This window comes from Lissotriton helveticus, chromosome 7 (assembly GCF_964261635.1).
Source record: "Lissotriton helveticus chromosome 7, aLisHel1.1, whole genome shotgun sequence".
In the NCBI taxonomy this organism is placed as follows: domain Eukaryota; kingdom Metazoa; phylum Chordata; class Amphibia; order Caudata; family Salamandridae; genus Lissotriton; species Lissotriton helveticus.
The window spans coordinates 1,320,892,210-1,320,919,259 of NC_136068.1; the positions used below are offsets into that span (position 1 = coordinate 1,320,892,210).

At 44.9% G+C, this 27,050-nt stretch overlaps 1 protein-coding gene across 1 annotated transcript; it reads left to right on the plus strand.

Annotated features, from left to right (window-relative positions):
• The first annotated feature begins 881 nt into the window (after window positions 1-881).
• LOC144767330 (uncharacterized) lies at window positions 882-5,295 on the plus strand. The gene is made up of 2 exons (XM_078650811.1): window positions 882-1,335; window positions 4,682-5,295. The coding sequence occupies exons 1-2, from the start codon at window positions 882-884 to the stop codon at window positions 5,293-5,295; spliced, it is 1,068 nt and encodes a 355-aa protein (XP_078506937.1).
• Window positions 5,296-27,050: the final 21,755 nt, after the last annotated feature.

A 27,050-nucleotide genomic window follows, 5' to 3' on the forward strand; every position in this document is an offset into this window, starting at 1 on the left:
TACACCCCCCCGCGTTTTCACTTCTGGGCCCCCTGCAGGTGCCGGCCGGTGCTGAGCAGGAGGCGGGGCTGGGGGACACCACTCCTGGGCCTACATTGGAGGTGGAAGGAGCCCCGGGTGGGGCTGTGGCGTCTGGGGAGCAGGCTGCTGTCACCACCCCTGGGGCTGGCATTCTAGGGGGCATCACTGGGGAGGACGGGGGCCTGGAGGAGGTGGCTCCTATTGACCTGTTCACTGGTTCCAGGGCGGGCACCCCCGCCCCGGCAGGTCAGGCGGCGGTGGGGGCCACGGGGGGTGGAGTGGGGCGGCCCACTATGTTTCCAATGGCTGGAGGGCCTGGGTGGGCCCCGGGGTTCTCGCAGGTGGGTTTCTTCCCCTCGGGGGCTGACTTTTATGGTTATGGCCCGCCCCTGCCCCCCCAGATCTGGGGCGCAGCTTCGTGGGAGGAGAGAGCCAGGGGGGAGAGGATCCTGGAGCAGATCCGGGAGGCCCGGCGGGCTGAACAGTCCGGGGCCAGGTTGAGTGCAGTTTGGCACCATGAGTTTGATGAGTGCCCCTCCCCGACCTCTGAGGAGGAACGGGAGGCAGAAAAGGGGGAAGAGCTCAGGAGAGTCAGGGCCAAGAAGTCTGTGGAGGACCCCCCTCTGCAGAGAGTTATGGCGGGCGTAGGGACGGCCAGGACGGCTCTGAGGCCCGATGGTGCCGGGGCCCACTCAGGCTGGAGCGACCTGAGGGGTGGGAGGGGATCCAAGCCGGCGGCTGCTGGCAGAGCCCGGGGGTGCCTGGCGGAGCGCAAGACGGCTCCGAGACGCAGGACTGAAGCAGCAGGGCAGTCCGCGGCGGCTGTCCCTCCAACGAGGGCTCGGGCACCTGCGGCGCGTATGGATGTGGGCATGCGTGTGCAGAAAGGTGTGCAGAAAGGTGTGAAAAGGGCGGTGAAAGAGGTGGAGAATGTGCGTGTGGATCTGGAACCGGTGCTTGAGTTGGATTATGGCTCGGAGAGGGATGACCTGGAGGACGGGGAGGTGCGGGATGACTTGGAAGGCTTAGGGGGCGCTGCGGACGACGGCGACCTTGGTGTTTTGCAGGCCCCGGCGGCGACGAAGACCAAGGCCAAGACGGCGGTGGTGCAGGTGCCGGCGCCCAGGGGACGGCCCAAGGACCGGACAGAGACGCTCACAGGTGAGGGAGCTTGGTGGGCTGCCTGGGATGATGGTCCCCGGAGTGGGGAGGGGCGTAAGAGGACCTGCAGGTCTGTGGGAGTGGGAGAAGGGTCTGTGCGGGAGAGGGAGAAGCCATCGGGCGGTCTGCCTGAGGACGGTGAACAGGTGGATGGTAAGTCGGTGACTTTGGGGGTGCAGACGGACAAAGTGGTGGGTAAGGAGGAGAAGGGAGTGAAGGTGCCGAAGAAACTGCCATATATGGGGCTGGCTATGCCATTGGGGTCACATCTGTCGGAGAAAATGAGGGAGCGGATTTGGAGGCACGAGTTTGTGGACGTTTTTAAGTTGCTACATAGGGAGGTACAGGCAAAGGAAGGGTCCAAAGAGGAGGAGTGGGAGCTGACGAGGCGCCCTAGGGTGCCGGTGACGATGGAAAATTGGACGTCAGCTTTCTTAATCTATGCCAGTGTCTACTGCCAGAAGTATTTGGATAGGGCGGTTGCGCTTTTCAAATACATGGACATCATTCGTAAGGCCCAGATGCAGTTCGGGGGTTTTGCCTGGCTGAGCTACGACGAGAAGTTTCGGGCCAGGGTCAGTGCGAATCCGGAAAAGAGCTGGGGGGAGGTGGATCAGGAGCTCTGGGTTCAGTGGATGGCGTCTACGCACTCCACTGCATCCACACACACGGCCAGCGGCTTGCCGGTTGTGTATCGGTCCTTTCCGCCGCGTCCCGCCCACAGCGGGGCGGGTGGAAGCTCAGTGCCCAGCACCATCGTCTCTGGGCAACAGTCCAAGCCGGGGGGGGTTATTCCACGGGGGCTTGTTGGAGCTACAATAGAGGGTATTGTTCCCGGTACCCCTGTAAATTCAAGCACGAGTGCTCCAAATGCAGCGGGAAACATGCCCTTACTCAGTGCCTCACCCTCACCACACCCTCGGAGCAGTGGAGGAATGCCAGAGGGCGGGGCCACCCTGGACAGAAGGGCGCCTACACCGGTTAGGGTGGAGGCGATGGCCCCGTGGCTCTCGTGCTACCCGGATCGGGAGGCGGCGGCGCGTCTCTTCTGGGGCTTCACGGAGGGTTTTAGAGTGGGCTATCAGGGTCCCAGGGAGCGGCGTTGGGCCGACAATCTGCGATCTGCGAAGAAATTACCGAGTGTAGTGGCTGCTAAACTGCAGAAGGAGGTTGAGGAAGGAAGGGTGGCTGGCCCGTTTACTGACTGGCCTTCAGGTGACTTGATTGTCTCGCCATTAGGGGTGGTGCCGAAGAAAGAGGAGGGGGAGTTCAGGATGATACACCATCTGTCATGGCCGGAGGGCCAGTCAGTGAACGATTTTATTGCAGAGGAGGATTCTAGGGTGCTCTATGCGTCTGTGGACGATGCAATCCGTCTGGTGAGGGTTTGTGGGAGGGGGGCGGAATTGGCGAAATGCGACATCAAATCTGCCTTCCGTTTACTGCCTATTCACCCGGCGGACTTTTCGCTCCTGGGCATGCAGTTCGGGGGTGCCATCTACGTGGACAAGGTTTTGCCCATGGGGTGCGCCATTTCCTGTGCTCTCTTTGAGCTGTTTAGCACTTTTCTGCAGTGGGTCGTGATGCGAGTCAGTGGGTGCCGTGAAGTTACTCACTACTTGGATGACTTCCTCTTCCTGGGGAGGGCGGGTTCCGGGGATTGCGGCAGGGCCCTGTCGCATTTCCAGGACATGGCCCTTCAGTTTGGGGTGCCTTTGGCACCGGAGAAGACGGCTGGGCCCAGCTGTTGCCTCACGTTCCTGGGGATCGAACTGGACTCGGTGCAGTGGATGGCGCGCCTCCCTGCGGCCAAAGTGGCGGAGATACTGGCATGCCTGGACTGGGTGGTTGGGGAGAAACGTATTCCTTTGCGGGCAGTTCAGAGACTTCTGGGCTTTCTTAACTTTGCGTGTAGGGTAGTGCGGGCAGGGCGGACGTTCTGCAGGCGGCTCGGCATGGCCATGTCGGGGGCAGTGCTTCCAAATCACAGAGTCAGGATTTCCATGGGAGTGAGGGCAGACTTGAGGACCTGGAGTACTTTCTTGCAGGATTTTAATGGTGTGTCTCTGGATTTTGATGAGGAGAGGGCGGTCTGGCAATGCCAAATTTACTCTGATGCAGCTGGGTCGGCGGGGTTTGGTGTTTTCTGGGACGGGAGGTGGTGTGCGGAGGACTGGCCGGCTCCATGGCTCAAACAGGGGAGAAGCATTGCTTTCTTGGAATTCTTCCCTTTGCTGGTGGCACTGGAGGTCTGGGGGGAGGACTTTCGGAACAGATCTGTGCTCTCCCATGTGGACAACATGACGGTTGTGGAGTTGGTGAATAATCAGAGGGCGCGGGACCTGAGAGTGCTGCGGCTGTTGCGGAGTTTCATGTTGGCGTGTCTGCGGTTGAATGTGGTGTTTCGGGCTAAGCATGTCCCTGGAGCGAATAATGACATTGCGGATGCTTTGTCTCGTTCGCAGTGGCAGCGGTTTCGACGCCTGGCACCGGGAGTGGATACTTGCAAGACCGAGCTGCCGGCCGGCATCTGGGCCTTGGGGGAGTGAGGATGATTGGACTGGTGGAGGGTTCGCTGGCAGAGACCACACGGAGGACATATCGTTTGGCATGGTCGGAATTTAGTGCTTTCATGGGCTGGAACAGGGATAGTGTGGTGTGTGCGAAATCTGATGTGGGGCAGGGGCTGAGACGTTTTGTGTTGGGTTGTGTTGGCAGGGGTTTGACTGCGGCTACGATCTCTGGAAAATTGGCGGGGATATCCTTTTACTGTGTCCTGTTTCTGGGGTTTGATCCGACCGAAGATGTGATCGTGAGCAGGATGTTACGGGGTTGGGGCAGGGAGCGCGGGAGTGGGGGGGAAGGCTGCGGGAGGCGATCACTTTTGAGTTGTTGGTTCAGCTGGTTGGGGTTTTGCCGGATTGTTGTTACGATCTGTTTGAGGCTGGCCTTTTCCGTTTGTGTATGGTGTGGATGTTTTTCGGGGCTTTCCGGGTGTCAGAGTTGTTGGGTTCTCGGAGAGTGGCTGGCAGGTTGTTTGAGGAGGTTCGGGTGGATGGAGGTCACCTGGGGATTTGGTTGCGATACTCGAAGACGGACCAGTTGGGCAGGGGTAAGTGGGTGTGGCTGAATGAGACGGAGGTCGGGGTGGTATGCCCTGTGGCTGAGTGGAGGGCTTTCCTGGGGACGGTGAGTGTGGCGCGTGGGGAGTTTTTTGTTCATGCATCTGGTGCGAGAGTGACGGCAGGCCAATTATTGGCAGTGTTGCGCAAGGCTTTGCGAGGGCTGGGCCTGGATGCGTCTGGGTTCGGGACCCACTCTTTCAGAATTGGGGCTGCGACAGCTGCGGCCAGGTTGGGGTGGTCCTGGGACAGGATAAGGAGGATTGGTCGTTGGAAGTCCCGCTGTTGCGAGAGGTATGTGAGGAAGTGAGGTCCCTGGCAGGTTGTTGGTGAGTCATGTTGTTGTGTTCCTGTTTCTAACATCTTTTTCTTCGTAGGTTGCGTGGGTGGACCGGGCAGTAAGACAGTGACATGGATCGTTGGGCACTCCTTCGTGCATTGGGCATCCAAATATGCGGAGCGACAGGTTTACGGCCGTAACCTGGGACTGAAAGGACACTTGCACGAGGTACAATGGTGGGGCAAAGGTGGCATGCGATGGGGGGCACTACTGCCCTGGCTCGCGAAGATGGTCCCACAGAGGGGATGCCCTGATTTGTTGATCATACATCTGGGGGAGAACGACCTGGTGCAGCTGTCCGGTTTGGCGCTTTTGCAACTCATGCAACGGGACTTGGATGTATTGAAAGGCAGGCTTGCGGGGACCTGCATTGCCTGGACAGAATTGGTCCCCAGGAAAGTATGGAGGGGGGCTATGAAGCATGGGGCAATCGAGAGGGCACGGAGGAAGCTCAACAGGGCTATGAGACTTTACTGTGGCGACAATGACATTAAAGTGATTGCTCATGAGGGGATTCGACTTGCGGAGCCTTTAGTTTTTAGGGACGACGGGGTGCACTTGTCACAGCTCGGCAATGCTTATTACATGATGGAGATGAGAGATGTGGTGAGCAAGTTGTGGAATGAGGCTATCTGGTGTCCCAGGGTATGAATGCGGGCGAGTGTGGCGGACCGGGGCCCCTTGGAAAGGGGGGTGGGGCAGTGAACCACCCTACAGGGGGTTCACTGGTTGGCGGTACTTGAAGGGACAAGTGGGTCAAGAGCAGGCACACCCATCCCTTGGGGGGGGAGTTCCTAAGGGGGATAGAAGCGTGAATGGCAGGACGCAATGAGTGGGCTGGATGACAAATGATTGAGGGGCAGGAAGAAAGCATGGTATGGAGCCTCTAGGGCTTTGTGATGAGGTAGAACGATTGAAACGAGTGAGAGGGGAGTGTGAGTGGGGGTATTGATGTTATTACCTGTTTATGTTTACTGTTTTTGTACAGATTACGCAGTTTCTGGTCTAATAAAATGGCCTTTTACGCTGACACTGCGTGGTCTGTTTATTGCGCGATGCCGGGCCCCGGGGGAAGCACAGTCGCAGACTAGTCTTCCCCCGGGGTCATTCGCGCTAATAGGCTAGGCAGGGGAAGGGGAGGAGTTAGGGGGTGGGGGATATAGGCGCAGGGGAGGAAGGGAACTTCCTCTTCCTGCGCCTGGCACCATCGGGAGGGTTGCATGAAAGGCCGCCCACCCACCCGGCAGTTGGAGGTGTGATTTTTTGGGCTGGTCGATGGCGTTGCCAGTTTAGGCCAGAGCTGCGTTAGGCGGTACTTGAAGGGACAAGGGGGTCAAGAGCGGGCACACCCATCCCTTGGGGGGGGGTTCCTAAGGGGGATAGAAGCGTGAATGGCAGGACGCAATGAGTGGGCTGGATGACAAATGATTGAGGGGCAGGAAGAAAGCATGGTATGGAGCCTCTAGGGCTTTGTGATGAGGTGGAACGATTGAAACGAGTGAGACGGGAGTGTGAGTGGGGGTATTGATGTTATTACCTGTTTATGTTTACTGTTTTTTTTACAGATTACGCAGTTTCTGGTCTAATAAAATGGCCTTTTACGCTGACACTGCGTGGTCTGTTTATTGCGCGATGGAAGTGTCCCCTTATGCAGTGAATACTGCTCCTCTCCTTCCTGCCAAGGAGAAGAACCAAGGAAGCTGCAGGAGTTGTATTGCCCCTCTGCCAGTGTGCTGTTTGCTGGGTTGGCCTGCAGTGGTTGCTTCATTGCCAAGGGAAAGGAGAAGGAACTTTGTAAGGACTTTCATCTACAGAATATTCTCCAAGGGCTTGAACTGTGCTTGCCTCCTGCTGAAGTCTCAGGGACCAAAGACTTCCTCTCCAGCTCCCAACTGAATTTCCTTGCTGGGAATTCAGACTCCAGACACTTGCCTGCCACTGGGAGCTGTAAGTGTGACGCATCGAGAAGAAGCGTGTCACCGCCGAGGCTGAAATCGTCGCATCGCTGGAGAAGCGAGCCTTCGCTGCATCTCCCTGGAAGCGTGTGTTCATTGAAGATGCCTGATGTCACATCATCGGAGATGCATGACGCCATTGTGAGAGTCGCCATCGCATCACCGAAGAAGCGTGTAGCAGGGCCTGTCACGGCTCCAAAGTACAGAGTCGTCGCAAGGCTGCCAGGGCGCCATCGCATCGTTATCGCATCGCCGCATCAAGGGCGCCATCTTCTCGCATCGCAACCGGATCATCGCATCGTATCCAGGCGCCATCTTGCGCACTGCAATGGGCCCGCAGGCCGAGAATCTACGCATCACCTCTGCACCGGTAAGGATCACGACGCATCCCCTACTGTGCGCAAGCATTGACGCACGACACATCTTCTCCCCCGGATCACTGAACCGACGCATCTCCCCTTTTGCGAGCAATTTGTTTACTTTGCATTACGCATCCAGGTACTTTGTTGAGAACTTTGTCGCATTTACCAACAACTTGAACTAAGCAACTTTAATCAGCTTTCAAGTAATCCTAAGTGTAGTATTGTGGATTTTTGTTGTTTGTGGTCTTGTGTTTAAGTCTATATAAAGAATACTTATTTTTATAAAACCTGTGTTGTGTTCATCTGTAGTGTTATCACTGTATTACTGCATATATTCAACAAATGCTTAACACACTGCCTCTGAGATAAGCCTGTCTGCTCGTGCCAAGCTGCCAAGGGGGTGAGCAGGGCTTATTAAGGAGTGTAATCCCCTTATCCTGACTTCGAAGGGTCCCTATTTGGACAAAGGTGAATACCATTGCCAACCAGAGACCCCCAGATCTAACAATATATTTATATATATCTATCTCTCTCTCTCTCTCTCTCTCTATATATATATGTATATATATATATACGGAAGATATTCACAACTTTCTATAGCCACTACACAACTCTAAAGCATGTTTCCTCACCCTGTCATTCTGAAGAGGTTTAGCCCTTAAAATTTCGCTTAGCGCCCATTTAGATATAAGCCAGAGACTCAATAAGTATGGAGCGTGGTCAAGATGGGTAGTCAGGTTCCCTGTTGCCAATCTATTTCCCTGTTTATAAAAGATGCTAGTAACTATGACTATTTATGATGTTTAATAGATAGTCAGGTTCCCTGTTATCTATTGGATTTTATTATTCTTTTCTCCCTCTTTTTTTACTCTGTCCTCCGGCCACTCTACATCTGTGGCACTTTTTTCTCCCTACTCATAATCATGTTTTATCACCATATAATTGGTCACTGCATTCATTTTTCACTTTGAAAATCATGATGAAATTACTGTTTTTAGAATAGCATTTTTTACTTACCTTGAATCAAATAATATGGCTTAGTCCTTACTTTAATACGGGTAACGCTTTTTATGTGCATTCTTTTTAACTAGTAAGATGTTTATCATGTATTTTATCACTTGTTAGATGTGAATATAGGCACTTTATACAAAGCCTCTTTGCACACTAGGCAGGGTTGTCCTAGCTTTTGGTTGTTGACACTGTAGCACTTTTTTGCCCATTTGCACACCTAGCTCTCCATTCTTCTGTCCCAAGGGACAAAGGCTAAGTTGAAATTATTAGCACAGTCACCTTTTTGTAAATCAGTACAGTTGGTCTCTTTTGAGAAATAATGGATTTAGCCAGTTATTTTGCCAAGTTGAATTATGACTCTTTTGACTATATGACCAGAAAATAACATATTGGTGTTTACAGCTTATAAATGCATTGATGCGGAGTATTTGTTGTGCAATAATTCCGAATTGTTGTTGTTATCCATAATTGCTTCAATCTTGTGCAATATGTATATACTAAAACGACTAAGCTTTCTAACATTGAACACAGGCAAATTTAGTCTGTTGTTTTTGTTGGAAGGTCACATGACCTTTCTAGGAGGCGGGTGACAGGTGGGGCTAAATGCACTTTAAAAACCACTGATCTTAGCTACTCCCTGCATGTGAACAAGGGCTGCATAGCCCGAAACGCGTCATGGTTGATTTTACCACGAAGATCTGCAATTAAAACAGTTACCTGAACAAGTTTGTGGTCTGTCTCCTGCTTCGCCGGTCCTGGGGGATTGGAGGTGGTAATGCGGAGTTCCAGTATATATATCCTCGAAACGCGTCGCCAGGAAGGTTTTCAATAAAAGCAACATCTTGCCTGAAGCCGTGGGGTCTGTCTCCTTCTTTCGCCACGCCGTCGGTGTGGAGGTCTGGGGATTCTCATTGATATATATATATATATATATATATATATATATATATATATATATAAAAATTCTTTCTCCTAGGTTTTCTCATGCTTCTATCTCACCTTTAACATGAACTGTTTTTGTCAGATAGTCAGATAGCACTTTAAATTATTTTTTCCAAAGCTTGCATTTTTTTTTATCATTCTATGATTTTACAGGACTAATTAATTGTAATTTATTCTGTGTGTAATCCCTTTTTTAAGAGAGTGCTGTGACAAAATGAATTACGAGTAATAGAGTAGTAGAAGTGATTACTGTGACGAAAGGAACTGACGAGTATTCCAAAGAATGGAGTCTATTGTCTATGTCTATGCACATGTTTATATTTAATGTTTAAGGATGATGGAACTCACTACCTTAAGAAAGACTTGTGGAGGCAAAATGCATAGGTAGTCTTTGTCTCTGCTAATAAATTGAGCGATTCACACAACCTTGGAGTGCCCCTTTTCTTTTGTCGATCCCCGGCATTGAAGTTTGTTTGGAATAGTATGGCGGGAACTGCACTCGCTATGGTGGACGTAACCATTGATGCAGTATGCGGAAATTATATATATTGGAGAGGCTCATTGGAGTTGATATCAAGACTGACTTCTTGTTGGTCGCCATTGATTGTACCCGTAATCAAGGCAAAGTTTGATTGCCGAAACGCATTGGGGGATACACACAGAAGTCCATGTCCTGCGTAAATAAAGTTTATTAGCTGTTCCCGAGTATGTCTCGTCTCTCCTTGGGTAAATGGAGAATTTTGGAATTTGTAACGGCTTTGCCCCGAAGCCCTAATGAACTGCACCACCCTTCAAAATAAGGGGCATAAGCTGCCCGTGAATAATTTTAGGCCGCGGTTGCTCTAGCAGATTCACTGTGTTATGGGGGCCTGCTCAGCTTTTAAAGTTTGGGCTGCAATGCAGGGAAACAGGCATCTGGATGAAAAAATTGGGACATAGACGCTGCGTATTCATTGTGGATTTTACCATATGGACTAACAGGACCAGAATGCATTGTTACTCTCATTGGAGAGGCTTGTTGTAGTTGATATGAAGACGGACTTCCTGTTGGTCTCCATTGATTGTACCTATGATCAAGGCAAAGTTTGATTGCCGAAACGCGTTGGGGGAGACACGCAGCAGTCCATGTCCTGCGTTAATAAAGTTTATTAGCTGTTCCTGAATGCGTCTCATCTCTCCTTGGGCAAATGGAGAATTATGGAATTTGTAACGGCTTAGCCCGAAGCCGTAATGAGACTGCACCACCCTTCAAAACATGGACCATAAGCCACCTGTGAAGAATTTCAGGCAGCGGTTGTTCTCGCAGACTCACTGCGTTATGGAGTCCTGCTCTGCCTTTGGATTTGGGGCTGAAATGCAGGGGAACAAGCATCTGAATGACATAATTGGGACATAGACGCTGCGTATTCATTGTGGATTTTACCATATGGACTAACAGGACCAGAATGCATTGTTACTCTCATTGGAGAGGCTCATTGTAGTTGATATGAAGACGGACTTCCTGTTGGGCTCCATTGATTGTACCTATGATCAAGGCAAAGTTTTATTGCCGAAACGTGCTGGGGGAGACATGCAGCAGTCCATGTCCTGCGTTAATAAAGTTTATTAGCTGTTCCTGAGTACATCTTGTCTCTCCTTGGGCAAATGGAGAATTTTAGAACATATATATATATATATTGAAAAATGCAGTAGCCGAAACGGGTCTATGTTCTAGACAAACATGTTTACTACTATCCTAGGCTGCCAGGAATTCATCTTTAAAGAGATCTTTTGCTGCATACTACTATAGGAACTGCACCTGCAGAATTAACCCAGATGTCAGAAGTGAATAAAGTCACGTGTGGAGATAATTTGGAGATATATTTACAGATCTAAATCCAGCCCTACAAATATTAGCGAAAGTTCATATAATTAGGGCAGCAAATGCACTATCCTAAATCCAAACATACAAAATAACACTTATTAGGTGCATGTAACCGGGGGTCAGGGTATATTTGCTATTCTAATTAATCCCAGTCCTAGAAGCATTAGTGTAAATGGATAGAAATGGGGACAGGGAATATTTGTTATTTTAATGCCGGTCCAACAAGCACTGCGGAATGTGCATATGTGTGAGAAAATCACAATGAATAACACTAATTACTTACATATTTTTTTAAAGTTTTATTTAAAAAATTCTAAATTAAATCTTGCATATATTGTTAATCTCAAGGTATTTATAGCCCATTTGTTTAGAAATATATTAAGTATTAATAAAATGTATTTTAAACAACTGTACTACATTGTAAACTTTGTTGTTAGAAAATTAAGTTAGATTAAAAGAAAATTACAATCTAAATAAAATTGTTTGTAATATTGACAAACAGAAAGATATTTTATGTTTTAAGTAAGTATTTATTAATTATTAATTTCGCATTTTTTAAATATAAATGCAACATTGAAAGGTTTTATTTAATTGTATTCAATATTATCTAATATATTTTAAATATTTGTATTACTAATATCTAATGATTTATTATTAGTTATTAAAAAACACTACCCACTCTATTCGCCAATAAAACCCGCAACTCCCATATAAAAAATAAAAACATTTGCAGAATAATTAAATATATTTATAAACATTTGATGACTAGCATACATGTTTAAAAAAAACATCAAACAACTTACAAAATAAGACTTTGTCCATTAAACACTAACCACCCAATTCCCCAAGAAAACCGAGCAATCCAAAAAAGTAAAAAGTTACCATTTTTATAATATATTTTATATTAATATTAACAACATAACTTTAACAAAAACTGAACCAAATACTGTACAAAACAATATTAAATAGCACAATATTTTAGTAATAAATATATTTAAATGCAAATATTATTGTAGTCAAGTCAAGTCAATCCACTTTATTCGATTAATTAAAATCATAAAAGTACATTATAAATTGAAACAAAATCAGACTAATCGACATATTAAAACATTTTCATAAATTCATTGTGCATTATTCCATAGCCATAAAATAGCCTAAATAGATAAAAACAATTAAAATCATGCTATAATAGGCCGAATAGTTATACAATTGTTAATCTGACACCTCTTTTTTGTTTGATACGTACAGCGGCTACAAGAAAACTAGCAATGGCAAACATATCCTTGGGTTATTCAGCATTTGAAGGTGGAGCAAAGCAGGTCTAACTTGCAAAAAACCCTTGCCAATCAATAGAGGGTTTAAAAACTTCCTACGAATTTCATTAAAAAGGTCACAAAACATCATAAAATGCATAGTGTCTTGTACAGAATAATTGTCACATTGGCAGGGAGGTGCATCCTCAGGTTTAGACCACATAGGGAACTCACCCAGAGTGAAGTGGATCAAATTAAAAAGGAACCTAGTCAATAACCAGTGATGAAAGGCCCTATTCACCAATTTCAGATAGGGTTCATTAAGCAGAGTAGATTTGGTTAAAAAATGAGCCCTAACTAAGGGCTTCTTCATCTCCTATTCTTCCCGTCCCATCATCAATAAATTCATAAAATTCATCTTGACCCACTTAACATCTTCCTTACAAATTCTTCTGGTGTTTCAAATAGTTCTGGTCGCCCCAATTTAAGTAGCATGTGCTTAACATAGGACAACCACTTAATTTTGCTAGCATTCTCCAGTTTGACACAATCTCGAAGGATTTGATGATTCAGAGTCAATTCTGGATTAAGCCAAGTTTTAAGCCAGCACAATAGTGGGGCGGTACTCGTAATGTCCGAAACATAACCCTGCCCCAATTCTTGATGTATGTAGAAAATTGGGGTTGACTGGGCTACAGACAAAAGACTACGCAAAAATTGATTTTCAACTTGCTGCAACCCTCCTGCTGTTTAAAACCCCATATTGAGGAACCATAGGAAGCAAAGGCAAGGCACTTTGAGGAATATACCTTAAGGATAGCTTCCACCGGCCAGGCCCCCAGGCACTGGGCAAACCCTAACAGGGATGATGTAGATCTAGAGGCTGCATTTTTTTAAATTTTCTCTTGGGGGACCCATGAGCCTCTCTCGTCAAATAAAACTCCAAGGTATGTAAAAGAAGACACCCTGCTCACTTCAACCCCATTACAATAAAAGGCCTTCATTTTCCTGTAGCTTTTACCGGCAGTCATAATATGGGATTTCCCGGTATTAATAATCAAGTCCAGTGACCTCATATAAGCACCAAATGCATCCAATAGCCTCTGTAGGCCTAACGCGGTCCGTGTTAAGAGTACGGCATCATCCACGTATAGGAGAACCAGGACCATACATTCTCCTACACGCGGAATATCCGGACTCACCTCTGCAAGGGATTTGTCCAAAGCATTAATGTATAGGGTGAAAAGCAAGGGCACCAATATGCACCCTTGTCGGACGCCACTGTCTCATTTAAAAGGCCTAGTGCGTTTGCCATCCTGCGAGATACTAACGGACGCTAAAAGGTCCCGATAGATCAGCCAAAAAATAAACTAAACACAGCTCAATCCCCATTTCTAATAGGATACTCCACAGCCTCGACCTGTTAACCAGGTTGAACGCTGAGGATAAGTCCATAAATGCCAGCTGGAGGGATCCTTCTTTAGCAATTGTATATTTATTAATTAATAAATACAAGTTAAGACATTGATCAATGGTGCTTCTACGTTTCCTGAATCCATATTGTAAGTTGGATAGGATCTTGTTGTCATCGGCCTAGTCAGAAATTTTTGCTAAGACCACTTTACCTAAGATCCTTACGGCTGAATCAATCAGTGATATGGGTCTATAGCACCGCGGATCCCCTCTCTGGCCTTTTTTAAAAACAGGGATAAATGTTGAATGGCACCAGGAAAAAGGAAACTCTTGCGAGCCAGAGGCGTTAAAAACATTTGCCAGTATTTCCGCCCAAAATTTGGGATCAGATTTATATAAGTCTGCTGGCACTCCATCAAGGCCCGGGGCTTTATTACTAGAGGTTTCCTGTATAGCTCTCTCAATATCCGCCACAGAAAACAGAAATGGCGCTACTTCCAAACGAGGAAGAAGCCTTGAGGGGGAATATGATGTCTCAACAGAGCCATAGATTCCTTCGAAATGAGCCAACCATTGCTCTTCAGTAATATTATTATCCTGATTGTCGTTTTCCAGTTCCGAGAAGAGCTGGGTATTAACTATTGCCCAAAATCTTGAACTGTCCTTCAAAACCTCCACAAATAAAAGAGCATTCCATGCCATTGTCTTAATCTCAGTCTTTCGTGTTTGGACAGCTAATTTATACTGCTTCCGTAGGTTCGCTATCCTGGCCTTATCACGAGGTACACTTTTCAAGGATAAAATAAGGGAGCGATGTGAGCGGGAGCACTTTTCATCAAACCACCTTTTCATATGTGTTCCTTTGGGTCTGCTACCAATAGACAGATCTGTAGCAATCTGATTACATATAACACCAAAAGCAGTAAGAACCTCACTATTTGAGTTTGAGGAGTCTGCACATATTTCAAGCTCCCTTTGCACCTTAGAACACAAGACTTCAAAAAAGGAGTCTGGAGTGACTGGAGCCCATTTTAACCTCCTCCCTTGATCCCGAGATACCAATGGATTTCTATCCCGATTTCCCCCTACCTTATCCATAAAACCACAGCTATTATCCAGTACCAGTACAACAGGGTTATGGTCACTGAAGGAAGATACCCTGGCATTATAAAACTCTACTTTGTCTAATGACTGAGGGGACAAAAATATATAATCAATGATGGTATCACTACCCCTTGACTTAAATGTTGGACACCGGTCTAGGGAATTTAAAAAAACAGGTTCAAAGAGATCAGCTTCTGCCAAAAGAATTTCCAAACCCCCCCCCCCCCCCCCCCTGAGAGGAGTGTTCAAAGTGAGTGGTCACTGAGTGATTATGCCCTAACTCATCCTCAATAAAACAATTCAGGCCACACAGATGTATATTAAAATCACACCACATAATAAGAAGTGGATTGATTTAGTTTATAGTCGTCTAAAAAAGAATTTAAAAAAAACAAATGTTGATTCCTAAAGTGATATTCCCCAGAATTATAAAAATTTACAAGCAATAGCTTGTAGGGGGAACTAACTTCAACTGCCAAACAGTTTGGATAGTCTACCTTAATCCTTTTTAAGGAGCCCTTTAATTTAACAGAAAGTAAGAGGACCAGGCCGCCAATTGCTCTACCAGTAGATGCTGGCCGAGCATGTTGAAAATGGGAGCTACAGCCATCCATCCAAAGGTTTTCCCCAGTGTTCCATGTCTACTGAAGCGCTATTATGTCGTAGGATCTAATAAAATCTAGCAAAATTGGGTCATCTTTTTTTGATCTAAGACCAGCAATATTCCAACTTAAAATAGTACATTTAGTCAAAATGTCCACTCCTGTAGCCTCAGTCCCTGTAATATAAGAGGGCAGTTTATAACGTACACTTACTCTTCTCCTCCAGTCAATCGTTGTCATCTAAGTGTGTCAATGGCTAGAATCTATTTGAAAGGGGTAGGGGTTCCACCACGGCCCAGACATTACTGGTTTTCTGATCCAAAGATACTATCCCCCTAGTCAAACCAGAACATTTTACTGAGCCATTACTTGATAGATACAACTTTGGGGATGGACAGTGGTTTCTTAATTCAACCACCCTTTTTACTTTATGGTCTTGCGATGGGGGATAAAAGAAACCTAAAGGTACTGCCCTAAGAACACCCCTCTTTAACCCAGAGGCATCCCATAGCAACCTATCCGCCATGTCCCTCCTACTAAAATTTACTATAATACAATCACCTTGCACTTGTTTGGGTCCACTACCCACCCAAGCCACCCGACGGGCCATTATGATATGGGAAGACAAATCAAGTTGGCCACTACAATAACTGTCAAACCAATGTTTTGTCTTACATAGCAGGGCCGCCATTGATTTGCTATCTGAATTGTTAAGGGGTGGGACCCCTAAAAGGATCGCCACCTAAGGGGTAGCTTCTGGTGGAAGATCTATCCTACAGCCATTATGACTTAGATTATTGTCATGAAAAGCCCCGCACCTGGTGTTCGACAGGGACTGGTCCAAGAATAGAACATTAGCTATGCTAGGGATTGTATGGGAGATATTCCCCCCTCTGCAACCCCCCTGTGACTAATCCCCCTGCTCCCAGCAGGGTTAGAATTTACCTGTTCCCTTAAACAACATAGCAGTTGTGTTTCATAGGATGCCCTGCCAGGGTTAGGCAAGCTTATTGGGCAAGGGATAGGAAGGGAGACTGGCTTAAGACTAGGAGAGACATGTGACGAAACAATTGTATTTCTTATAAAAGAGTCCAGCTTCTCACATTTTTTCTTCAAGTCCGCAACACAAAAGTTCAAAGAGTCAATAATAAGTTTAGCTAGACCAGTTAACATAGATACGATCTTTGCACTAAAAACATCCTCTATCAAGTTCCGCAATAGCAATTGTGTGACTTCATCCACCTTGGCCGTCACCTTGGAAGGATTTCTTTTTACAGCTTTCTAATGCATACTGGATTTTCTAGCACCACCTTTTCCCTCCGCAGACACCCCTTAGCTGCCCCAAAGAGCTCTTCATGCCCACAGAAGAAGTTGTAGGAGAAGCAACCTCATTCACAGAGTTCTGAGCTTTACTACTTGTTTTAGGAGTATTAATCAAGACGAGCGGGTCCAATGATACAGAGCATACCTGTTGAGCATTGATCGTAGTCGCACTCCCATCAGTTGAATTTTGGCTAGTTGCCAGTCCCAGCTCTTGTTCAGCATTTGCTATCTCTACATTCAAAGCACCCATAGCCGAAGTCAAATAAGAGATAATAGATGGTGTCTTCCTTGACATTTTAGCTTTTAACCCACTCTGATCATGACTCTCCATATATTTGCGCTTACCCATGGCAGGTCATTAAGGGGGTGGCCCAGCCCTGCCTCCTCCTGGCTCTGACGGGTGCAGACGAGCCCGCCCTTGGCCCAGGCTTCGCCGGCGCCACCCGCGCGAGTCCCGCATTGCTTGTGCCCTCGCGGCCTTTAGAGCGCCTCCGGGCGCCTCCCCTTCCTGTGAGCGCTTCCTGACGCTTGGGCTTCTGGGTGATGTAGTCCAGCATCCCAGTGGCGCGAAATGAGACAATCCTGTGGTGCAAAATGCAGCAATCCTAGCAGAAGCAAGACCCGCTGGAGAGATGCGGCGTACCCCAGATCAGCGATTTGCAGTGTCAGCCTGGCAGGATAGTGTTCAAGGTGAGAACTATATATACTTATCCCCAATATTCTCAATTTCGATTTTTTTAAAGTCAGTCTATTTAGACCTCCATATTAATCACCTTGGTTATTCTGGAGTTAATATTTATGATCTGCACCCACTTGCGCAACCTGCACTGACTGTATATAATAGCTGCTGCTTCCCTCCATGAAGACGAAGACCTTCAATGTTACCCAACTCTGCACCACTGACTTCCTGATGTATAGTTACCTACTTTCCCATATAAATGTGTAGTTGCCCCTTTGTATTGGGCGTCCTTTCTCCTAGAGGAAAGATCGCTTACACTGTTTGCTGCATTTCACATCTTGGCTAGAACCAAACACAGCAACATGATAAGCCTTGCTTGTCTTCCCTGCTGTGACCGTACAGTATGGCTCTTCACCAGAGACAAAGGAAAATGATTAGAAAAGATTGAATCCAATGCAAATGAGAAGCCATAGGAGTAATGACTCTGCATGACAAACATGCTTGTTTTCAATTTTGATCAGATTTCAATCAGCCCTTTAGACTTTGGTTTATTTCAGAAAGTAATTACAACAGTATACAAAGGTTTGGTGGGAGGATTCGTAGTGAGTCTCTTAGAGTCTAGTGTTGTCCCTATATCGATGGCCGGATCCTGCCTGCTAATCGAAGCAATGCTTCTCCTTGTAGGCCTTCGAAGAGAATTGACTTCTGGTAACAGACTGTTTGTACTTCCTAAACATAAAAAGACTACAAGGTGTAGTAAATTCCTGTCAGCGGTAGGTGCAAAAAATGTTAATCACCTTTTGATTGGAAACTAATTTTGCTATCTTCAGAAAGAAAACTAAAACATGTCGGTGGTCAGTGGATATGTTTCCGAGAAGCTAAGCACTTGTATAACTAATAAGTTCACGCATTATGGAAGGTTTTCACATTCATTTGCATTTAAAGAGATAACCCTAGCTGACAATGCATCTTTATTGTGAAGGTAATTACTTTATTACCTGGTTGTATCAGGTCTCGCCCTTCACATAACCTCCAGAAGCTAAGCCTGGACGACTCAATTGAATTTCCCTGAAGAGCTTGGGGGCTTTGGCGATACAAGTCAGGACATCCTCCTCGAGACTACTGAGACACTTCATGGGTCTAGGTAAAAGTCTTGCTCCGATGCTTATAGAATGCTATTTATATTGTGGCACGTGCATTTAACTTTGCCTTTTCAGGTCATCACAGCATGGCACAGCACATATTCTGCGGCCCAAAGCTGCTCTCAGCCACACCTCTGACCGGTTCTTGGTGAGGGGTCAGGGAGATTGTTTGCAGGCAATGTGCTGGCTGGCACGATCACGAGGCGAGGCCCAAAGTGTGTGTACCTACCGTCGCGTGACACTGAGTGGACGGTATTACTGGTTGAATGGAAGTCGTTTCTGGGCTCTTATGTAACCTGTTTATCAGTGTGATTGGTGGCCACAGGGCGCGTTCTCTGAAAGGGAGATTCTCTTTTCATTAGGGCTGTTGATAGAGCTGTGTGTTTTCAATTCTGCGGCCGCATTCCGGCGCCTGGAACCTCGTGTGCCTCAACAAAACCGCACTTTTCAATCAGTATAATTCAGCTGATAAAAGGCGGGAGAGGGCTGTGGTGATTACAGGACAAATCTCATAGATGGGTCGAGCAGATTTCAAATACATATTTTGCTGACAAATTGAGCTGGCAGTCTTTCCAGGGTAGAACCCTATGTTTTCCTATAAAGTAAGACATGTGTTGGTTCATGGTGAAAAGTAATCGCCCACACCACTTTTTGAGCGTAGTCCTCGACCAGTTATGTGCACTCAGCGTTACATAACTTAATGCTACGAACAATTAGCTAAATATTAGGTACAGAAAATGGAAGTTGCATATCATTTAATCTGTGAGCAGAATAAATGACACAATTCTGTTTACCGGCACATAAAAAACGTGACTTTGATTGAAATCTAATTGTCTAAACATACATTTACAGTTAATCTGGATATCAAAGAAACAACAAAGGTAAACTGAAACAAAAGTCTAACTTTACGAGTTTTGGTATTGATGAACTGCATTTACGAGTAGTAAAGTTAGACTTTTGTCTCAGTTTAGCTTAAGTTTTGGTCTTAAGTCTAACTGAGACGGTGAGACCAAAACTTAAGTTAAACTGAGCCAAAAGTCTAAATTTACTACTCGTAAATGTCCTTCATCAATACCAAAAGTCGTAAAGTTAGACTTTTGTTTCAGTTTACCTTTGTCAATAGGGCCCAGAGAGTTGATTTGGAAAACAATTGTACATGAAATATACACACTGGGGGTCATATTTACTAGAACATGTTGGAGGGTGGAGCTGAGTCAAATTTGGCCGCCCCGCGATCTGACATTTTCAACAAGCATTGGCATGCCAATAGGTCTCGCCTTTGGGACCTTATACGTTTTTAGCTATGCAACAGTTAATGTTGTTGCACCAAGGATATTGTGCTGGATAACTAAACACTTATAAGGTCCCATAGGCGAGACCTGTTGGCTATGCCAATGCTTGTTTTGTTATGGGGGCATCAATAACAGGAGGCTGAAACTTGGGAAATAGTACCTGAGCAACAGTTAGTGTGATAGTTAGTTAGTTAGTTTATTAATGAGAGAGTTAGTTAGTGAGAGAGTTAGTAAATTAGTGAGTGAGAGAGTGAGTTAGTGAGAGAGAAAGTTAGTTAGCGTGAGAGAGAGAGAGATAGTTAGAGGGTTAGTTATTGAGAGAGAGAGAGAGTTAGAGATTTAGTTTGGAGAGAGAGTCCGTGAGAGAGAGATAGTTTGAATTAGTGTTTTTAAAGAGCGTTAGATAGTGAGAGAGTTAGTGAGAGGGATTGAGATAGCTAGTTAGTAAAATAGTACGTTAGTTAGTGTGAGAGTGAGTTAGGGAGAGAAAGAGTGAGAGAGCAAATAACCAGGCAGAAGGAGAGGAGGGAGTAATGCATCAGTGGAGCAGGACAGTGGGGGGAGAACAGGGGAGCAAGTCAGGAGAAGAGGGATCTGAGGATATAAGAACATTGGGGCAGATGGGGAGGGATCTTAGGGGCAGTTTACCAGGGGAGAGGAGAGTGAAGGGCAGAAGTGGGGCAGGAGTGGAGAGGGCATGGTAGCAGTGGGGTGGAAGAGAAGATGAAGAAGAAGATGGAGGAGGAAGGGGAGGGGTAGGGAAGGAGAATGGGGGGAAATGGTGAAGAGGAGAGAGGAGGCCAGTGCTGCTGTTCGCACAGCGCTGCTGATTCAGAGATCGGTCTGGGCCCAGAGGTGGGTCCGCGGTTTGACACGATCAGGATGCCCGGGACCGAAAGCTGACACTGGCTTCTGGACAGCATAGAGTATAAATCCGCAACCTGCCTGTGCTCAGTCTCCAGTAGCGGACACACTGGGACAGGTTGGCTCTGCACTGAGCAGCGCCCCGAACATCGCAGGTAAGACAGGTGCCGAGTAGGACGGATCACTAATTTGACAGTTTGCTGCATAGGAATGTGCATGACCTAAGATTCACAGGTTTGGACAGGGCAAGCGACGGGATGACATTTTTGTATGAAATGCGCATATTTAATAATAAGCGTTGAGTCTGGAATTACCCACCGAATTTGGACTTAAAGAAACATTTTATAAAGTAGATGCAGCTATTTTCTGCAGGGGCATGATGCAAAACGATGGAGAGAAGCCCACCCTCTTCCCCCCCAAAAAAACACTCTTAACTCGGGGATATTCATAGGTCTTGAGCTGACTGGGGGGCTTTGAATAGTCGGGGTGGACTTGCACTGCCGGGACCTGTGTTATGCCCGGGGTGCTTGCAGGCCTATTGGAGTCCTCTTTCTGTCTCTCTGCCTGTGCGTCCATCCTGACAGAATGTACATCCAGTATGATAGAAATAAGAAATGTAGCAAGGGCGATAGAACAGTAGCGGTCGTTTTGAACTTGGTCATCGACATCACTGGCACTGACTGACCGAGGTACTAATTCTAGCTCTGCACAGTGCTTGAAATAGAAATGCTTGAGAAGTGCCGGTCCTCTCCAATTATAAGTATCACCTCACACTTGAGCAGTGCCAGTACTCTACCTCTCAAAATAAACAAGTTATGAGTAGTTCTCTGCTTATTGCTCTGTTTTTGTTGTTGTTTTTTTGGTAAATACCAGTCAGAATGCAAAGACAAAACAAGCGGGCGTGAAAGTGAAAGTGATCGTGACAGCAATCGCGTTTATAAAACAAGTGGGGGAGTGCGGCCGAGAGCAGGGACGCGCAGCGTTTCTCTTGCGGTAGCAAGCATGATAATTGCTACCAGATGGCGCTGCTCGCTCCTGCAAGGGAATCGCCAAACGTGCATGCTTTGCCAATCAAAGCAATGCATCGCGTGCACGTTTTTGCCTGAAAAAGGGAATCAATGGCTAAAGGTCTTTTTCATAAGTAGCGCCTGCGCGCTGCGTAGACGAGACCTAAAAAGCAGGGATGTGCCATATTTACTACAATGCCGTGAACCCTTGTGTTTTCCATAGCTCTGGCACTAAATTTAGCTGCCGAGCTCCAGTGCAGGCAGCCTTGCCTACCATAGTGCCAGTGTGCCTTCATTGCAGGGATTTATGGCTTATGTGCAGGAAGGTGTCACTTCCTGCACATAAACAATTCATAATGGCTATGTGTTACTTCTGTGTGTGCTACATTATGCAGCACACATAGAAGTAGCAAATTGTCATTATTTAATGATTGTTTATGTGCAGGAAGGTACACCTTCCTGCACAAAAACAATCATTATTGTCTTTTTGCTCTTTCGATGTGTGCTGCAGAATGAAGCACACATAGTAAAAGCAAAAAAGGAGGAGAAATAAATGCATTTCTCCTTGTGCATCATTCTAACACGTGCCCTTGCATGGGTAGTTTTAGGCGCTGCCACAGATTAACACCTCCTTGTAAATCGGAGGCAGCATAAAAAAGCAATGGGTGTTGGGGTGGAATTCCCCCAGCAACACCCATTGCACTCTCCTTTCATGCAGATACCTAAGTGGAAGGGTACCATACTTACAAAGTGGCGTTAAGCCATAAAAAGTGGCTTATCGCCAATTTGTAAATATGGAAATGAGCATTGCACCACTGGAACACCGTTAAAAGTGACCTTCCTATTGCACAATGCACTTGTAAATATGTTCCTAATTGTGTTTATGTAATTTAATGGACTTGCTTATCTATTTGCAGTTTTATTTAGTGCATACCAGACTGCCCAGGACAGCAAAGCGATTCACACAGGAGCAGGCAAACAATTCAAATCAAATGAGATCTACAATATAGAGAATTCAATTTAACATCTACGATTAGTCAGCCACCGTGGTGAAGAGCGACTCACACAGATACCGGAAAGTACAACAAATGAATAAAGACATACAAAATATACAGTGTCACAGTTAGTTTAGCTATGGGAATAAATAAAGATTGTTGTCAAACATTTGACACGACATAGGATGCATAAAAATCTAATAGTTTCAGATTTTCAGAATTTCCCCTCGAAATGAAATGGATGATGAATGGTAATCTTATTTCAAAATGGATTATATTTTATGTATAATATATAATTATATATATTATTATTATATAATACCTAATATATATAATATAGCTCAAAAACTGATAGGTTTTGATATCGAGGAATATATATAAATTGACAAGTGTTGTTTAGGTTAAGCCTCTAAAGTATACATTGTAAACAAGCATTTGCAATGCATAAGGTCTCGCATTAGGAAAGTTTGAGCTATTGGTATTGTAAATGACACATTTTTTATATATGTGTTGGTTTTGAAAATAGCAAAAATAATAGCTTTGTCATTTACAATGCCAATAGTTATAACTCGTGACACCTATAGCATTTGTAATGCAAAATGTGTTGTATTCACGTGACTTAGATGTATTGATATTACAAATAACAATGGCTTTGAATTTTTTAAATAATTAATACTTAAATAAAAGTTATTGTAATTTATAATGGCAATAGCTTAAACTTTTGTAAATAACTTTTGTGAAGAATAGGTTCAGTGTATTTTATTGTGACGAAAATCCAAGAACAGAAGTGAAATACTAACCTCTTTTTGTGACATTTGTAATAAAGCTTGAAACATTGAGAGATCATATTTGACCCAGTTGTTGTTGAATGGTTGCACAGATTGATGCTGTGGTGGCGCTGAGTGATGTTGTGGTGGCGACTAGTGATGCTGTGGCATTCAATGATCCTGTGGTAGCGCATAGTGATGTTGTTGTGCCCCTTAGTGATGCTGTGGTGGTGCTGAGTGATGCTGTGGTGATGCGATAGATAGAGTGAGGGCGATAGATAGATAGAGTGAGGGCGATAGATAGATAGAGGGAGGGCGATAGATAGGAGTGAGGGCGATAGATAGCTAGACAGATAGAGTGATGGCAATCAGTATCTAAATAAATAGATAGAGTGATGGCAATCAGTATCTAAATAAATAGATAGAATGAGGGCGATAGATAGATAGATAGATAGATAGATAGATAGATAGATAGATAGATAGATAGATAGATAGATAGATAGATAGATAGATAGATAGATAGATAGATAGATAGATAGATAGATAGATAGAGTGAGGGCGATGGGTAGATAGAGTGAGGGCGATAGATAGAGTGAGGGCGATAGATAGATAGCGTGAGGGCGATAGATAGATAGCGTGAGGGCGATAGATAGATAGCGTGAGGGCGATAGATAGATAGCGTGAGGGCGATAGATAGATAGCGTGAGGGCGATAGATAGAGTGATGGCGATAGATAGAGTGAGGGCGATAGATAGAGTGAGGGCGATAGATAGAGTGAGGGTGTTAGATAGATCGATAGATAGATAGATAGATAGATAGATAGATAGATAGATAGATAGATAGATAGATAGATAGATAGAGTGAGGGCGATAGATAGAGTGAGGCTGATAGATAGAGTGAGGCCGATAGATTGATAGATTGATAGATAGAGTGAGGGCGATAGATAGAGTTAGGGCGATAGATAGAGTTAGGGCGATAGATAGAGTTAGGGCGATAGATAGAGTGAGGGAGATAGATAGATAGAGTGAGGGCAATAGATAGATATAGAGTGAGGGCGATAGATAGAGTGAGGGCGATAGATAGAGTGAGGGCGATAGATAGAGTGAGGGTGATAGAGTGAGGGCGATAGATAGAGTGAAGGCGATTAGATAGAGTGAGGCCGATAGATAGAGTGAGGGCGATAGATAGATAGATAGTTGTGTGTGGTTGTGTGTGCGTGGTTGTGTGTGTGTGGTGTGTGTTATGCTTTGCTATGTTTTGTTATGCTATGCTATGTTTTGTTGTGTTTGGTATGCTATGCTATGTTTTGTTATGCTATGTTTTGTTGTGTTTTGTTATGTTATGCTATGTTTTGTTGTGTTTTGTTATGTTATGCTATGTTTTGTTGTGTTTTGTTAAGCTATGCTATGCTTGGTTAGGCTAGGCTATGCTATGCTTGGTTAGGCTATGCTATGCTTGGTTAGGCTATGCTATGCTTGGTTAGGTTATGCTCTATGCTTGGTTAGGTTATGCTCTATGCTTGGTTAGGTTATGCTCTATGCTTGGTTAGGTTATGCTCTATGCTTGGTTAGGTTATGCTCTATGCTTGGTTAGGTTATGCGCTATGCTTGGTTAGGTTAGGTTATGCGCTATGCTTGGTTAGGTTAGGTTATGCGCTATGCTTGGTTAGGTTAGGTTATGCGCTATGCTTGGTTAGGTTATGCTCTATGCTTGGTTAGCTTAGGTATGCGCTATGTTATGCGCTATGTTATGCGCTATGTTATGCGCTATGCTATGCGCTATGTTATGCACTATGTTATGCGCTATGCGCTATGTTATGCGCTATGTTATGCGCTATGCGCTATGTTATGCGCTATGTTGTTATGCGCTATGTTATGCGCTATGTTTTGCGCTATGTTATGCGCTATGTTATGCGCTATGTTATGCGCTATGTTATGCGCTATGTTATGCGCTATGCTATGCGCTATGCTATGCGCTATGCTATGCGCTATGTTATGCACTATGCGCTATGTTATGCGCTATGTTATGCGCTATGTGTTGCGCTATGTTATGCGCTATGCGCTATGTTATGCGTTATGTTATGCGCTATGTTATGCGCTATGTTGCGCTAATTATATGCGCTAATTATATGCGCTATGTTATGCGCTATGTTGCGCTATGTTATGCGCTATGTTATGCTGTGTTTTGCTATCCTACGCTTTGCTGTGTTTTGCTATCCTACGCTTTGCTGTGGTTTGCTATCCTACGCTATGTGTTGCGCTATGTTATGCGCTATGCGCTATGTTATGCGCTATGTTGCGCTAATTATATGCGCTAATTATATGCGCTATGTTATGCGCTATGCTTGGTTAGGTTAGGTTATGCGCTATGCTTGGTTAGGTTAGGTTATGCTCTATGCTTGGTTAGCTTAGGTATGCGCTATGTTATGCGCTATGTTATGCGCTATGTTATGCGCTATGTTATGCGCTATGTTATGCGCTATGTTATGCACTATGTTATGCGCTATGCGCTATGTGCTATGCTATGCGCTATGTTATGCGCTATGTTATGCGCTATGTTATGCGCTATGTTATGCGCTATGTTATGCACTATGTTATGCACTATGTTATGCACTATGTTATGCGCTATGCGCTATGCGCTATGTTATGCGTTATGTTATGCGCTATGTTGCGCTAATTATATGCGCTATGTTATGCGCTATGTTGCGCTATGTTATGCGCTATGTTATGCTGTGTTTTGCTATCCTACGCTTTGCTGTGTTTTGCTATCCTACGCTTTGCTGTGTTTTGCTATCCTACGCTTTGCTGTGTTTTGCTATCCTATGCTTTGCTGTGTTTTGCTATCCTATGCTTTGCTGTGTTTTGCTATCCTATGCTTTGCTGTGTTTTGCTATCCTATGCTTTGCTGTGTTTTGCTATCCTATGCTTTGCTGTGTTTTGCTATCCTATGCTTTGCTGTGTTATGCTTTGCTGTGTTTTGTTATGCTATGTTTTGTTGTTTTACTATGATATGCTATGTTTCGTTATGCTATTTTTTGTTTTGCTATCCTATGCTTTGTTTTGCTATGTTTTGTTATGTTCTGCTGTTTTGTTCTGCTGTTTTGTTGTGTTGTTATGCTATTCTATGTTTTCCTATGCTATGCTATTCTATGTTTTGCTATGCTATGTTATGTTTTAAGTTATGTTATGCTATGTTTTGCTATGCTATCCTATGCTTTGTTTTGCTATGTTTTGTTAGTTTCTGCTGTTTTGTTCTGCTGTTTTGTTGTGTTATGTTATGCTATGCTATGGTTTGTTTTGTTTTACTATGCTATGTTTTGTTTTGCTATTCTTTGTTATGTTATGTTTTGTTTTGTTATGCTATTCTATGTTATGCTATGGTTTGTTTTGTTATGCTATTCTATGTTTTGCTGTGTTATGCTATGTTTTGTTATGTTCTGCTGTTTTGTTATGCTATGTTTTGTTAAGGTATGTTTTGTTATGCTATGATTTGTTATGCTATGTTTTGTTATGCTATGTTTTGTTATGCTATGTTTTGTTATGCTATGTTGTGTTCTGCTATGTTTTGTTCTGCTATGGTTTGTTGTGTTATGTTATGCTATGTTTTCTTGTTTTACTATGATATGCTATGTTTTGCTATGCTATGTTTTGTTTTGCTATCCTATGCTTTGTTTTGCTATGTTTTGTTATGTTCTGCTGTTTTGTTCTGCTGTTTTGTTGTGTTATGTTATGCTATGCTATGTTTTGTTTTACTATGCTATGTTTTGTTTTGCTATTCTTTGTTATGTTATGCTATGGTTTGTTTTACTATGCTATGTTTTGTTTTGCTATT